At 34.1% G+C, this 16,509-nt stretch overlaps 1 protein-coding gene across 4 annotated transcripts in view; it reads right to left on the bottom strand.

The window, feature by feature from the left end:
- Window positions 1-16,509, bottom strand: part of PSPC1 (paraspeckle component 1) — a 61,579-nt gene that overhangs the window by 19,751 nt on the left and 25,319 nt on the right. For 3 of the 4 annotated variants that reach the window (XR_015284769.1, XR_015284770.1, XR_015284768.1), the window contains exons 7-8: window positions 13,671-13,728; window positions 9,500-9,669 (exon numbers count right to left, since the gene is read on the bottom strand). Coding sequence is in view for 1 of the 4 variants with exons in the window: in XM_023919874.2 (XP_023775642.1) it covers window positions 6,236-6,421; window positions 9,500-9,669; window positions 13,671-13,728 (414 nt within the window). In the remaining 3 variants the exon portion in view is untranslated. Of the gene's footprint in view, window positions 1-883; window positions 6,422-9,499; window positions 9,670-13,670; window positions 13,729-16,509 lie in introns of those variants that run through there. The other variant, XM_023919874.2, reaches the window with a different exon arrangement.

Raw genomic sequence — 16,509 nt, 5'->3', positions numbered from 1 at the left:
TGGAAAAAGAATTACAATAAACCCTTGTGGTTTTTACATCTTCTTAGATTTATTTTATCTTCCACCTTGCTTGTGTGGTTATTTAAAGCGGGAAAACATGTTTTGCTTGGGGTTGGGTTGTACACCAAGATTTGGGAATTTCTTTGGGAGAGATGTTTTGTTTTGTATTGTTGGGGATTTTTTTTCTTTCAAGAATTAACTGATAATAAAATCCATTTCCCTGTCATACACACAAAAAATTATTACAGTGAATTAAGGCAAAAAATTAATGAAAATACCTTAATCCCATCTCATCACTGCTAACAGATATGTACTATTTAATTTTCCTTTACCATTGTCTTCTGTTTGGTGCTTCTCTGATGCACTCAGGTTTAAGACTGGATTCTCACTGGTTGATGAGAGGCTAACAGCCTTAAAATCAGCTGTTACATACTTACATGGTATGTGTACCTTGCATAAAGTTGCTGTATTCAGCCACAAAGTCAAGTCCTACACAACAACTTCATAAAAACAACACAGAAGAGATATATCCAATTGCAGTGATCCCACCCTTCAACCCAAGAATATCAAAATTTTTTTTTAACATTCATTCATTTCTGTTTTTCTGCTATTCCTTGGCCATGTGCACGAAACTAAATTCAGTTCAAAAAACCCAACACATGAATGTAACTGGTATTTCTACCTCTTCGATTAAGAATTAGCTGGTTTGTGGTTTCCATGTAGAACAAGACTTAAAGTTATTTTTGTGAATCTGCTGCAGATATAAAATTAAACCACACTTTTCTCACTTTTGTTAAGTTACTTTATTCCCTCTCTCCCATTTTTTTTGTTCAGTTTACACACAGGACCCTCCATACTTATTCCTGTTCAAGGATCTATGCAGTTTTCACTTAAAGTCAAGAACGGTATCTTTATTCTCACTGCAATTCTTTCAAGTCAAGCACTTAACATCCCACATACAATTAGCATGTAAATTCAATCAAATTATACAGCTATGCTTTACTCTACAGAAATTGAGATATAAAAGCACACTAGTAAATCTAGGAACAATGGAAGCTCTAGACAAATCATTTACCCAAACAGATGGAAAAACTTTATCCGTAAGTATATGTAGCAACACAGTCCAGTTCCTTTTGAATCTCATACCTCTTGTTATGAGAATTTTATTCTCCACTCAAAGGACCACATACAAATCACTTGAGTTTTTACACACATTCATAAATTTGCTTTCTTTCTTTCACTGTGATTTGTGTATGTATAATAATCATTACTTTAGAGCAGAGGGTTTTTTAATAAGTTTTACCTGTAAGTATGCTGTTTATCTCTGAATGGTTTTCTGAGTAGCTCCTTCAATTAGGAAAAAAGGGCTGCTGTTCCAAACAGAAGAAACTTCTCACACTGCTTTTAAAAGTCAGGCTGAGGTCATTAATAAGGATGCCTCGAAATTTAAATTATATTAACTTTCAGAGTATCTTAAGGAAGTTCAAGATGGAAAAGACCTATTAAATCTATCCCACTGAAAATGAACACATTGAGAGTTTGTTTCCATGCATAAAAATTACAGTTTACATGAAAATTTCACATTCAGTTTATTTATTCTACAAGTAACATTTTAGACAATTTTGTAACTAGCTTCAGTATTTAACAGATTATTGTGAAAACATACCTGAAATGCCTACAGCTGTGATTTTTTAAATATTTTATGGAAAGCACCCAAAACTGTTGGAAATATGGAAAACCAATACTTTAACAAAACACACCAAACCTGTGAGATTGCTAAAACTACTTTACAGTATATCTGCAAAGGTAACAAAAGGTAACATAAAAACAATCCAGTGGGAAAAATTATACCTAACGATTAGGTATTCCAAGTTTTTAGTCAATCCTCTTACTGTTACCAAGTTCTTACATTTCTGTAAGTGAAGTTTGAAGAAAGCAAATGCTTTCAGGTTACTACAGTTCAACATTTGCCACCAAGCTAGCACTGAATGGACAATAATCTAAAGTAGTAACATCCTCTGCATTTCCCATAGGCCACACTCACTCCCTCCTTACCACTCATGAATCAGGAAAGTTTGGACTGATATTCCCTCACGCTAGGAGTGAGCTAACAGCCCAAGGAAAGCACCAAACTCCAAGATGAGCATCTTAGTAACAGCACAGTGCCCATATTAATAATTTGAGGGCTCCTGAGAGGACAATTAAATTGCATCAGAAGTGTGTGCTCTCTGAAGCCCCCCACTCTTGGCCACAAGCACAAGCTAACAAAAGATGCTGCATGCAGACTCTAAAACTACCCACAGATACGCAACACTTCAAGTCTCAGGAATGGGAGATTTCACATTTTCACATTTTCAGTCCAACATAAACTGACTCTGTTTGCTACCCTGCCTTCCATACTATTTTATTGGCTCAATTATGCTTTAGTTTGACTTCTAAAGGGAAAAATAATGATCCAGCTTCTTATAAAAAAATAGATAGATTGGGAAGTATGCCAAAAAAATTGTTACTGCAACATGCTTAAGTAAAATGAACTTCATGGCACCAGAGCACACCAATTAATTGCTGAACATCTCACCTCCAAGTATGTTTTCTCTCTTCAAAAGGCTTACAGGGTTTTGGTTTTCACTTGAAAATCTGCCTTTAGATTGGTTATTTCAGCATTTTTGAGCAAAGTTGTCTCAAGGTAGATCGCAATTGTTTTGTAACACAAAGTTCATAAATGTCACTGTGCTTGTGTTTTATATCTTTCAAAGAATTTGTAATTACAAATTATTCTAGATCTGAAATCAAGAGTGGAAAAGAGGGAAATTGATATAACATTTTAAAATGTGGCAGCATACTTTAGATGAGAATGCTACTCAAAACATGCATACTATAAAATCCTACTGGAGTATGCTTAAAATTAAATTAATGCAGTATTTAGTTCATACTGTGTTCTTGCCATCTATATCTATTTTAAATTTTGTTCTAGTAAGAATCTTCAATTTATTATATCTTTATGTGCAACTGCGTAAAACAAACGTTGACAACAAATAAAACAACTGCATGTCAGGAATTTTCTTTCTAGGTAATCCACAGCAGTTTGTGAATTTTTTAGGAAATAAATACAGTAAAATATATTAGGATCACCACGAAGTTTCCCAAGATATCAATGTGCCTTATCTAATGAGCACACTGGTCAGAACAGCATATAACTTAAACGGAACAGTAAAGCTTTGTTAAATACCAAAATTTTATCTCACAGGAAAATTAGGCAGTTTAGGAATACAAAACTGCAGGAATAATGTAAAAGCTCAGCAAGTACATTACAAAAGTAACTGTACTGTAGGTGGCAGATTCACATATATTCCAAGCCTATTTGTTTTAGCATACCATATAGCAGAGAGTCAAGACTTCACTGTGCTTTCCAGTCAAACAGTGCAAATGTAGTTAAAAACTTGAGTACATGTGTACACAGAAAAAATGATAAGCTGATCAATCAAATGAGGAACAAGAAAAATTAATCACTTTAGCAGAAGGGCAGAACCTTAATGTAAAAACTGGTTGGCCACATCTACACATTTTTAGGAAATAATTTGTGACCATTCCTTTTTTAACAAAATTAGGTGTGTTTATTGTATAGCTACTACCACATTTAGCAAAATGAGAAGCATTGTCTTTAGAGTTGAGCCAGGCAGCCCAAAGAAAACTTTCAAGAGCTGAACTCAACAGTGCATGATCAGCTACAAAAGGCATTCTTCATTAACTATTTACAATCTGCCCAAAAATACATTTCAGTATTTATTTGTTATGGCTTGGAAATTTAAAAATAGATTAAATTATTTTCTGCAGTAAGGATAGCTGACAAACCCACTGCTACCATGCAGCAGAGCCATCCAAGTCAGAGGTTTACAGGAAGGGCAGGTCACAACTGTGAAATGACAATCACTAATGTTAAATAAAAACTACAAGAACTTTCAAATAAATGCATACTTCCACTTGCTACCAAAACCACAGTGCAACAAACATGTACTTAAAATAGCATGAAGCTGGCATGGAAAGTATGAACTGCTTTTGCTGATTCAGTATATTAAATGTTCTTCTGAAACTTACTCAGATATGAGTATAAGGAGAAGGGTTTATATAGCTAAACAAATATACATGAGCTAGCTAAAAAGGCCTGAGCAACACAGTCTTTTCTTCTGAAAAAAATGAACCAACCTTTTGAATCTAGTTTAATTTGTATTTAAAACATGTTCCCTGTACAGCTTTACAGTTGAGAACTACCAAATCACACCAATACTTTATCAATCCCCTAAAAAAGTCAAGTAAAAGGGCAGAAAACATGAGAAAATAGTAATCTCATACTTAGACACCTTACTAGATACCAGTGTAAACTGTACTTTGAACTGAATAAAGGACACTAGAGCAGAGAGGTTAAGTAGTTGCCATATACAAACACTAGTTTATAGCAGTGAAAAAAGTAATTTTCCCAAATCTTAACATTTAGGATCAGTGTGTCAAGTAAAATCACTTGCAGTTTGGTTGAGGTTTATTTTAAGAATATGGCATGTATCAAGTCAAGCAAAACATGGCAACATTAAAGACAATCTAAAGGAAAATGCTTAGCAGGTACAGATGTCACAAGTGAGGACTACACACTTAGGTACACTAAGGTAACTCCTGAATTGTATGAAAACAGTATCTTAAGCCATAAAACACTGGCAATTTAACTAACAGTGTATTTCCGGTATGCCAGCAATGATGCAATTTTCTTCTTAACCATGTGTTCAAAATTCAATCCACCAAGCCAATCATGGCTACATTAACAAGTACCACACACAAGCCCTCTCTGCTGCTTGCATCCCATGCTGAGACATGTATATACCATTTGGATGTGATTAGGGTACCAGGTTATTTCAAGTTCATTTTTAACCAATTTAGTATCACAATTCATGCAGATGAAATTTAGTAATGACTACCTCTGAAAATGTGAGTGAACTGATCAAAAAGAACACTTCTATTTTACAACTATTTTGTACAGGAAAAAAGAGTAATAGTAACCAACCAATATCCCTACTTTATTTGCCATTACAGGAATAGAACCAATAGGTCTTTTCCATCATCTTCCAAGACTGACAAAAAAGAATCATAATAAGCTTCCTTGTAGGTTTACTATCAGTTTTATCTTAAAACTCAATAGGCAAATATACCCTGAGTTGTGCTGTAAATAGGCCATTTCCAAATTTCTTGTTCTGTAAAACCTTTCTGAAATACTCAAGTGCAATCCTTCTAAATGCATAATACTCAACTATAAGTGAACTTACTTTTGCTGGAAATCATGTATTTGCTTCCTAATTATACAGTTACTCATTGATAACAGACATGGCTTTTTTCAACCCAACCGCTGGGGAAAATGTATACTTAATAATAATGATGCGCAAACACAGTGGAAAGCTTTCAACCAGCGTGCAGAAATGTCTCCTTCCTTGCAATGGAAGATACTTTAACCATCAGCAGAACACATAGATGTCACAAGCAATTTTCTCCTCTATAAATATGGTTTAGGTAAATTCACTCATACTGTTATGAATAAAGCATACATAGCGATTCCTTTCCAAAGTTGGTTTTTTCCCTCCCTAAGTTAAATTTTCTAATAATTTGTATAACAGATAACCTCTGTTGATAACTTCTTACTGTGACTAAGTTTGCAGTGGTGGATTGAGATGCAAGGACACAGTATCTTTGATAACACTTTGTATAAAATTTTATGCTCTTTAAAAGTCAAAACAAAAGCAGTTATAAGTTTTTCATAGTATCTACTGCACCATGCAGTTTAGCTAAATATTCACTATTAAGAATGGAACTTTCTTGACACATAGTAGAAACTATGTAAAAATGAAAATGATGCCTCTTAAAATTAAGCATAAAATTATTCTTACTCAGTAATAACATTCCCAGAATCCTTTCCAGTGATTTTTGTTTTATTGTAATCAGATAACTGCATGTTTTACAGCATAGTCACACATTGTATTTTGCTAGTCACAAACACATTGCCTTACATAATGATCTGCATCATTTCTGCTCTATACTACAAAGCCTATGACTGAATACAAAAAAAGTTTTACAAAAGAAACTGTTTTAAAGACTACAATAACAATAGAACCGTTTCCAGATAACAGCTAAAATTATAAAGGCATATCACTGTATAATTTTACTGGAATTTCTAAAACAGTAAGGAATGAATTAAGGTTTAGTATCTGCGACGCTTGTTAGGTCCTTCAAAGTTGCCCCCTGGGTTTCCTCTACCAAAGCCACCAGGTCCACCACTCACGGCACCTACACCACTCATTGGCGGCTGAGGAGTTTCAGAGCCCGTTCTACTAACCAGAGGTGAACCCATCTGGGATGGGCCTCCTTGAGCGAATCTCTCATTATGCTAACACAAGTCCATTTGGAACATGCCAAATGTGAGTTACAACAAAAACCACAAGTGATGTTGTCATGGAGTTCAGCAGATAGTCCAGCAGAATCAGGATCACACATAGAAGGAAGAAAGGAGCAATTCAATTAGTTATTATGGAAAAAGAGCTGGAAATTAAAGAGTGTTATGCTCCAACTTTGTAAAGTAAATTAAAAATTAAAAACAATACTTAAGACTGACTCTGGTGCTGAATGCAACTTCATCCTTGCACACAAATCTGAACCAATACATATTCTCTATTTAACAAAGGAGACAGCAAACACTTTTATATCTGAGCCCTACTGCACCTTACATACCGACTACAAAGCTCCTCCCCTAAATAAATTAGACAGAGACACATTGTCAAACTAGGAGGGGAGGAAACCACCTTTTGTATTTCTAGCTACTGCATATTTATTCTTTTAATAGCCTTAAGAATTCAATACCCACATATCTATGGATATTTCAAGTCCATGCTACCTGGAGTTAGCCTTTTGTTTGGTACTTAAGAGATCTTTAGTTAAGGCTTTTAAAATTCTGAAATTCTGTCAGAACGAAACTACATTGGTGACAAAATGCAAAATTTTGGACTATTCCTAGTTTATAAAAATTCTGTACTTAGCTAAGGCTCATTCTAAAATATCGGTGTGAGATAAAAATCCAATTAATATTCCATATTTCCTTAGCTTTATGCTTAATGTCAATAAAGGTATATATCCTTACACAGATTTATTTGCTTAATTTCTAAAAGCATCCATTTGAGCACTTACAGTTCGGTATTTATGCAAATTTTTAAAAATAGAACCTGACATGGTGAAATTTAAACTCAACATAAACCTTTAACAGCATAGATACACGGTACAATAAGATGTGTAAGTAACTCCTCATTCACCAGTTAAGGACAGTTATGCCTTCAGAAGAAATTCCTTCTGTACAGAGATCTATATCACTCTCAAGTATTCAGAGTTCAGTAAGGACATTTAAGACCAGCATTTTATTAATATGCCTGAATCAGAAAAGAATTCTTCTGAAAGCCTAACTCCAGTAACAGTAGTAGAGCTCAGCAGCTCTGGAGACTGCTAATTCATATATATGTATGTATGTATGTATGTATACATAACTGAAACTCCAGCATTTTTTCTATATAGATAAAAGTACATGCAACCTAGACTATGGTTGTATATATGTGCATTGTTTCAAGGGCAACATTGTACATGGGAAAGGTTACTTCAAGAGCTGCATAAAGATCTACTACTGAGCTGAAGGATATTTAAATCTATAGCAATGGATAAAAACTGTTTTAAAATTATCTTAATGCATGTCAGCTTGTTAGCAATGGATATGAATTTCAACAACTTATTACATACTCCTGGTCCCTTTCACCATTTGACTTTTGGACAAAAAGTCAAGTTCTCTTTCCAGCTAAGAAGAAAAATGCTGTAATTAACTACCTACATTAGAAAGTGGGAGAAGCTACTTTAAAAATGTTATGCTCAAAGAAAATCCAGGTTTCAAAAAATTCAGTGAAACAAAAAGGAGATTGCTACAACTTTCCCTTCAAAACTTCAGACAAACATCCAATTAAAAACATTAAATTTGTATTTATGGTCTATAAAGCATATTCTTCATTTCCCTCAGTGGAAAATAACTGTTACAGTGTTTCAGTAGATAGTCCTTAAAGGATCTTTAAAGTGTCTTTCTAACAACAGCAATAATACAATAAGGCTATATAAGCCTAACCCCCTCCAAGCTAAAAACTTTCAAAGACCAAAACAAAGAAAAAACTAAAATCTAACTTGTCCTTCAGAAGCATGCATAAGAAAATCGAAGGAAAAAGAATATTTTTTAAACATGCACTTTGAAGTGTCAGTATATTTTCTACATTTCCATACCTGGAATGACTTTTTGTAGAAAAACAACAGTTTAAGTTAGATACTGTGATTTACGATATCATGTTATTTTCCATATACTTCTTTTTATAATAACAAGAGAAGGTTCTCAAGGTGACCAGTAAAATAGGGGTATCCAGCAAAAGCATTTAGAAATCTAATATTTTGTGAATAGCATCCTCCCCACTTTGTAAGAAATAACACAACTGATAAAGTGAGCTGGCTCCTATGATGTGAAGTAAGATCCTCTCCTTTTTATCTAGTAAAGACCAGACCCACAATGTATTTTGTGCAAAATCAAAATCTCATTTTCTTCTATGGAACAAAAGATTTTGTTCTAACTTCATTATAAAGATTGCTGAATCACAGACATACTGTTGAGAAGGTATATCAAAAAAATCACAGCTACAAAATGCTTCTGTGTTCCAATAAAACTGTAAAAGAATAACTGTTAATAGTATGTATTCCTTTATTGCACACCACTAGTAACAGAACAGTACTGAAAAAATACGTAAAAGTCAGATTTCAAATTATGTAGTTGTTTCTCTACATAAGACATTACAGCTAGGAAAAGTGACTGGCTGTAAAAACAAAGTAAGAATGGCCTATCTGCTCTTGATTAAAAATCCCAGACATGTAAAAAACATTCCCTATTATCTGTGGCAATTGGGCAATATTATTTTTCCCGTATTGATACAACAGTTATCAATAGCTCTTGGCTACTGATTTTCCAAGTGGCGTAATTACTGTCAATCTCATGCGTTTAACAGTATTAGAAAAGAAATACAAAGCATACTAAAGTTGCTTTAAAAAATTAAATAGTTTACACAAAGATATCTTCACACTTTGCACCTTCCAGCATTTAACTGTTCATCAAAAAACACAACAAGCTAATTCACAGAATTTAGTTGTACTAAAGAAAAGAAGAGTAAATATCTAAATTTACAGATTTTTTTTCCTAAGGGAAGCAGGAATTTCACAGCAATATAAAAAAAAAATTCTCTTATGGTTTGTAAATTATTTGCATGAAAAAGTTTTATCAATCACTTTTAACAGATCCAAAACATTTAGCACATTCTTACTCAGCGTGAAAATACCTTTGGTAAGAAAAATGGGCCATGAGACATGACAGCTATTCAAAGGAATTAAATTTGTGATACATTACCACTGTTCCATTATCTGGCATCATTGGTGTTCCCATATTTGCAGCTCCTTCTGGTCCCATGGAAGGACCAGGACCCATTGCAGGGCCAGGTAAAGTTCCTCTGTTGTTCATATTCATACCCATCATTGGAGGAGGGCCTTGGTTACCAGCAGGTGCTGGGCTAAACGCATCTATGCAAAACAATCTATACTTAGAGCTGTCCTATCTTAATTTTAAAAGAACAAACAAACAATTTACAATATTTAAAAAGCCAAATGTACAAGACTTCAAATACTTGGAAAAAAAATATTCTTTGAGACTGTACATTTACCTCAATCATCTGCTTTTAAACAGATTTTAAATAATCTCTCATTACATAATTTGCCTCATGTATTTGAAAATCCCAACCTTTACAGCTAAATATAGCTGTACAGTTTCTGTGCAGGAATCAATGCATTCATATTGCATCTCTCTGTGGAGTATGCACACCATAAATTAGCAAAAATCTCAAGTGATTTTACAGATATTGGCAGCTATACAGCAACTTGGCTCTTTAGGGATCTTAACAGATGAAATGTACATTTGCAAGAAGTCTTCTACCAGTAAGTAGTATGCTAATTGATATAGTGTACAGTAGATTAGTCTAAGGTCTAAAAGCAATAACAGAGATGGTATTCAGCTTCAGAATAAATTATTTGTAATACAGAATAAATAAAATCTTGCATTTAGTTGTAATTTCTTATGGTATAAGTACCAGTAAATGAAATACTTTTGTTAGAACCTGAAATGACAGAACAATCTCCTCCAAAAGTCTGAATCAAAGAGGTAGAAGAAGAAAATCTTGGAAATATATTCTGAGGGGATTATTTAACTGTAATATTACACTAAGAAGCATCACTCTGACAGTACTCGCTAACGTACTGAACACATAGGCAGAAATGCTTTTGTAGTATTTTCACATGTTGCTATAAGAAAGAAGTCTGATTATCTACCTCACACTTTACTATTACGAAATATCAACTTCAAGGCTGTAGTGATGCATTCCTCCCATTCCCCACAATAATCCATCCTTTTCAGCCCCCAGTATGCATCCAAAATTTGATAATGGAAGAAAGCATGCCTTTGGAATTTAGTGTACACATTAAGTATACACTTTCATAATATAAAGAAATCTGATATGTTGCTAGACTAATAAGCCTATCATTTATAATTTAAAAATAAACCCTCTCACTTCTCACCACAACTGCACCTTTTTAGCAATGAATATATAAATATACATCATTTAAAAAGGCCACTTTACACAGATACAGTACTGTGACTATGTGCAGGTATGCACAATTACACCTCTATTGCTTGCCTTAAGAACACCATGTCACAGCAGCCAGTGAAACCATGGCATTCAAGACATTGCTGCTAAAATTGAAGACCTGGGTTTGATCATATACGTTAGGTCAACCACAAACACCTTAGCAAAAACAATGCATGCTACACAGCAGCACATGAGCAATGCTGAAATAGTTTACAAGTTACAGAAATCCTGTAACTTCGAAATGCAGAAGTCTTTGATCTTACTAATGAGTAATTAGCAATGAGACCTCTCCCTATAACAGTCAAAGCAAAGGTACACTCAGGTTGGATGCTTCATACCTATCCATACACATGATCAATTCAAGTAGCAAGTCTGGGCCACAATTCAAGAAAATTACAGTGCATATGCTCAAAAATGGTTTTTCACTGTCATTCAGTTAGATACAGAACAAGTCTAAACTGCCAGTATAAGGAGAAACCTTTATTCTCAGAGGCTAGAGGCACTCTGCAGGAGTATCATGATGGTAGCAGCACTCAGTACATGCAGTAGTACCACTAACTAAATGCTAAATTACTCACTATTCGTTGGTTTATCAGCCTAATCAAACTGAGCCAGGTGGCCACCCACAGGTACCGTCACTTAGCTGTCAACTGCCAAAAAGTTCTCATGCTCCATATCATACAAATGCACCCAGGGTGGCAGATAGCAACCTATACTATCAAACCGCAAGAATACTGATCCTGTTTCAGGCAGAGTCAGATCTGAAAGGAGCAAAACTACAGAGTATGATGCAACAAGAGAGTGGGGTCCTGCATACTTTCAGTGAGAGGCCACTACAATACATTAGCTGTAACTCAGAGGTACTCCAAAATCCTCCAAAGCAGACCCTTAGAGCTTTCTTTTTGGTAGGACACTGATGTGAGGAGTTAATTTACAGGACCATGTTCAGTAACAGATGGAAAGCAGTCATTAGTGTTCATGCGACAATGTAGACACTAAAAAAAAAGTCCTTTTCTGCAAACTGAAGGAATGAAAAAGTTCATTTTAAGTGCCTGAAATGCACCAACAAGAAAGTCCATAATCTTCATCAATGCAGAGACTGTTCCCCAAAAAGCCCCCTTTTTCCATACGTAAGTTTACAATCTGCGCTTAGCACTACAGATCCAATTAAATACTCTGATGAGGTATAAATATTCTCTCAGAATTTGTTTGTCACAGAAAGCTGTAAAAATGAGCAGTTCTATACAAGTCAGCCCAGCACTTATTAAATCTGTCACAGAACTACTCCGCTTTCTAAGAAAATTATCATGCAGGTATTTCAGTTACTGGAGATATTCCAGCTCCCTCTGTTCCACATTATAAGAAGTTGCAAATGGCACAGGTAGAAGTCAGTTAAAAATAGTTACAATTTCAAGAGAAATATTAAGAAAGGATGCTACTGTCAACAACTAAAGATCTACAATTTAACAGTCTACTGTAATCAATGGAGTTAATATGCTGGAGAAAAACCAAAATCTCTATGAGTGAACTTAAAATCCAGCCTCTGCAGAAATAAATGCTAGACTTACTTGCTATGGATATTTCAAAATAGCAGTCCAATGTTACTGCAACATTTTTTTGGAATGATACAATTTATTTCTAAAATTATTAAGTTTTAAATCAAATCTTAACATAAAACTTAGAAAGCAAGACCAACAACATTACTGTTAAGAACTGCAGTAAATACACATTTTAAATCTACATGTAAAAAAGTGTATCTTGTGTATCTGGACAACTGGCACAGTATCAATATCTACAAAGTCTTCTAATTAAATGAAATTTTCAAGTATGATGACATCATATGCAAAAGTACAACTATAAAATAAAAATTACACCTCAATTTATGCTTCAGTTTAATATTTGTAGATAAGTTCACAATGTTCTTCTTCACAATTTTTTTAAATCATTTTCATCATCCCTGAAAGCACAAGCTTATTTCTATTTTTCAGCTATGTGTCTCAAGAAATGCAAGGAAATCATGAATAATGTTTTAAAATCTGAAGCAGATTCATTACTCTATAAATTCACATTACTCAAAAGGTCAAGTGAAATGTTTACTACGTTTTGCACTTTTAATTTTATAATATATGCAAAAACAGTTGTATTACTTGTCTTTTAATTACCACCTTAATTTATTTTAAATTACCATTAGGAAGCTTCCAATAGATTTAACAGTTCACACAGTTCAGTTAGATTTAGTGGTTTTGAAGAATTATTTTAAGTTTCAGTCTTGTTTAAAAGCAGATATTCTGGGTAAGATTCCAAACTGTTTCAGTCTGCATATATGGAGCAAGCACTAATTATTATACTCTTCTAGATTACACATAGTAGTTTTTAGCAGTGGCAGTATTTTAAGTTGCAAGAGCTGAGAATATTTGCAAATAAGAGAGGAAATTGGTAGAACACCAAGCACATTATTCATTTATCACACCAAGTACATTAGGAAGAACTTGCCAATTTTAACCTCTACATCATTTCACTGCATGCAATTACGGTCACAATTTATTTGAATAGGTAATCCCTTCAAAATTATGCCAAATATTTTTTGAACATAAAATTCCTCTTTTGCACCAGATAACTCCCAGAGCATCACTTTTCACTGATTTTTGTTTCTCTTGACTTGCACATAATTTTTTCACCATGTATAGTCAAAACAGTAAAATAAAGATACACTGGGGACGGGGGGGGAAAGCTGCTTGAAAGCAAGACACAAGTTTTTTTATTTCCTAATATTGCTTACTCCTTTTTTACCAGTTTTCACTAATTCATAGTGCTTGAGTAATATGTACAGTCCCAAAGAACAAAAATTTACATTACAGAAGCCTTTTTCCTTCAGATCCCTACCTCCCATGTTTATTGCTCCACGAGGACCCATATCACCCATTCTCATTTCCTGTTCTCTCTGAAAGTAAACATAGTTTTCATGGTCAACCTATCATTTATAGAACTTAAAACATTCCCATTTACTCCATGAAAATAAAAATGTCAGTTTCAAAAGTTTCCATTAATTAAAAACAATGCAAGGAATGAAGTTAATTATACTCCTGATTTTTATAATATCAAAGGGTTGAATAAGTTCAGTATAACAATGCTGTACATTTTTGCATATTAAAGATTAAATATGCTAAGTTTCATTTATTAGATGCAACAGTCTAAAGCTCCCAACTGCAAATGAATCCATCTTCTTGCAGTGTTTATAATTAATAAATGTTTCTATTTTACCTGTAAATAAACAGGTCTTATTACAGCATTTGCCTAAAGGCTGTGGTTCAGTAATACTCAATCTGATTTCAAGACTCAAAAATACTTGTGTTGATTGAAAACCAAGACCTAATGTATTACATTATGGTATATAAATTCGACCTGCCGATTAATCATTGCTCAAATAGCTTTGACTTAACTTTGGTAGTGGTGTATTTTTTCAGTGAATTATACTTTACTATTGATATTAGTTCAGATACTGACCATACTTTTAAAATCAGCATGAAATAGTAGTATCACCAGAAACTGTAACATTCATTTACACTAAACAGATAAATAACACATCAAATTGATCCAGACTCAATTGATGCTCAGTCACCCAACAGCAAAAGATTTCTGACATTATTAAACGTGAACCCCATCCTGCTATGAAACAATACTCAAAGGATAGTACCCAGAGTAGCAAAAAAATCATCACTTATGGGAAAACAAAGTACTCTATCAGAGACAATTCCAAGGGATTTTAGGATTACTGTTTACATCAAAAAGATTAAAGAGAAACAAATCCACAGTTCAAAACAAAACTAATGAAATTTATAAAAAAAAAATTGTCCTTAATTTTCTGCAGGAATGTTAACAAGTACGCTGCTCTTGAGTAAACACATGCTGAGAATAAGAAAATTTTTAAAAATTTACCTCATTCTGAAAAACCATTCCACTTACGATTTAAGAGCCTATGTTCAGATGCATTTTGAAAACAAATCCACATACTAGGCAACTATATCAGTGTACAAGCAATTTTTACATGGAAATATTAGTAAATCAAAATACATTCATATGTATTCATATCTGTACAGGTTCACAAAAGTCTGCTTTGGTCAATCATATTTGGGATGCCAAACATGAGTCTTCTATCTTCAGCCACCTGAAGCAGCAGACACCACTATTTGACAGAAGAGAACCAATAGTTTTATAAAAATATCCTGCTATAGGAAATTGCCATGAGATACATGATAAAGAGCTCTCAGGTCAACAACTTTGTTTGTAGTAACTCATATTAACCTAGAAAAAGTACTTTACATAAGAGTACACACTGTTTTCAAAAGAATATGGCTCAATGTGGAGCAGAAAAACAAGGTCTGGTAACTAAAAGACACAGGCAGATTTTTGAAGTCCAGCTAAAAAAGGCCATTGATGGAACACTAAGGAGGATCTCTTCTTCTGACACTAGAACCCACATTAAAATTTTATTAGAGAACATGCAGCTACTCTGACAGACCTTTCACAGTAACATCAACTGACATTTTAAGTAAAATCAGCAGCCCCATGAGGATGAACCATACCCATAAACTGACATGAATTAGTCACAAATCAGCATACAACCATGTTGATTATTAGCCCGCTTGTACACCTCAGTCTTGACATCAGGAAGCAGAAGGGAAAGTGGTGTATTACCCCTACTGTCAGTCCCTAAGTCAACAGGATAGGGAAACACAGTGACTATCAGTTTACACTAGTCAGATTGTGTGCACACATGCACGCCTACATGCTTGTGTGAAAACCAGACACGTCATGAACTGTTGTGAGAAAATTTTTCACTACAAAGTAAAGCACCAGACTTTACAGTAGGCACAAACCTTACTTGATTCATCTCAGGTTCAACTGCAAGTCAGCTGGTATTTGGTTTTTTAATGTGACAAGTGCCATAAGGCAAGGCTAAGTATAATAATGGCTAGATAAGCATGTTAAGTACAGAGCTATAAAGCTGCACTAGTAACTACAACTTGTTTTCTTTGTAAAGGACAGAAGCATATGCAAGCTCTGATGATAAAAAACACACTGGTCTTCCTCTTAGCAATCAATCATTTTTTCCCTGTCTTGAAATGCTACCAGTCTTCAGTTAACTGAAGTACAGCAAAAGATAAGCAGAACCTACTTTTGTTTAGTTTAACTTTTGAAAGAAAAAGCATGAAGTAATTGTTTGCAATTTTTTTAGCTTTAACTTCAGTGTTCAATTATTACAGTATAAAAAACATTTCAGGTATATAATCAAGATCCATAAATGTGCCTTAAGGTCTCTGTTGCCTATTACTTTATCAACATGTCTGCAAGATAAGCTGCTGCTTATAATTATTCCTACTGTTGCATGTTCAAAACATATAATGGTCCCTTGATTTTTCAGCACAGGAAATTCTTCTGTATTCGTAACACAGAATTAGCAACTTTACACTTCCTGTCAGAGAAAATACTCAATTTCCAACATTAACCAGCAGTACATATCATTAATGTCATCAGATGTTTGATGTATTCAAAAATTTTATCTGAAGGAGTCCTGGGTGGTAAAAAAAATTCAGTCCTGTCACATACAAATCAGGACACCTCTTTAATATGTGAGCATAAACATCTTACTACAGGTAAGTTAGGTCAACTAGCCCATGGGTTTTGCCTAAATATAACAGAAAGGAATACCAACAAGCAGTTT

This window comes from Cyanistes caeruleus, chromosome 3 (assembly GCF_971803275.1).
Source record: "Cyanistes caeruleus chromosome 3, bCyaCae1.hap1.1, whole genome shotgun sequence".
Classification (NCBI taxonomy): domain Eukaryota; kingdom Metazoa; phylum Chordata; class Aves; order Passeriformes; family Paridae; genus Cyanistes; species Cyanistes caeruleus.
Note: the sequence above shows the minus strand (reverse complement) of the source record. Positions and strands in the feature narration are given on the sequence as shown.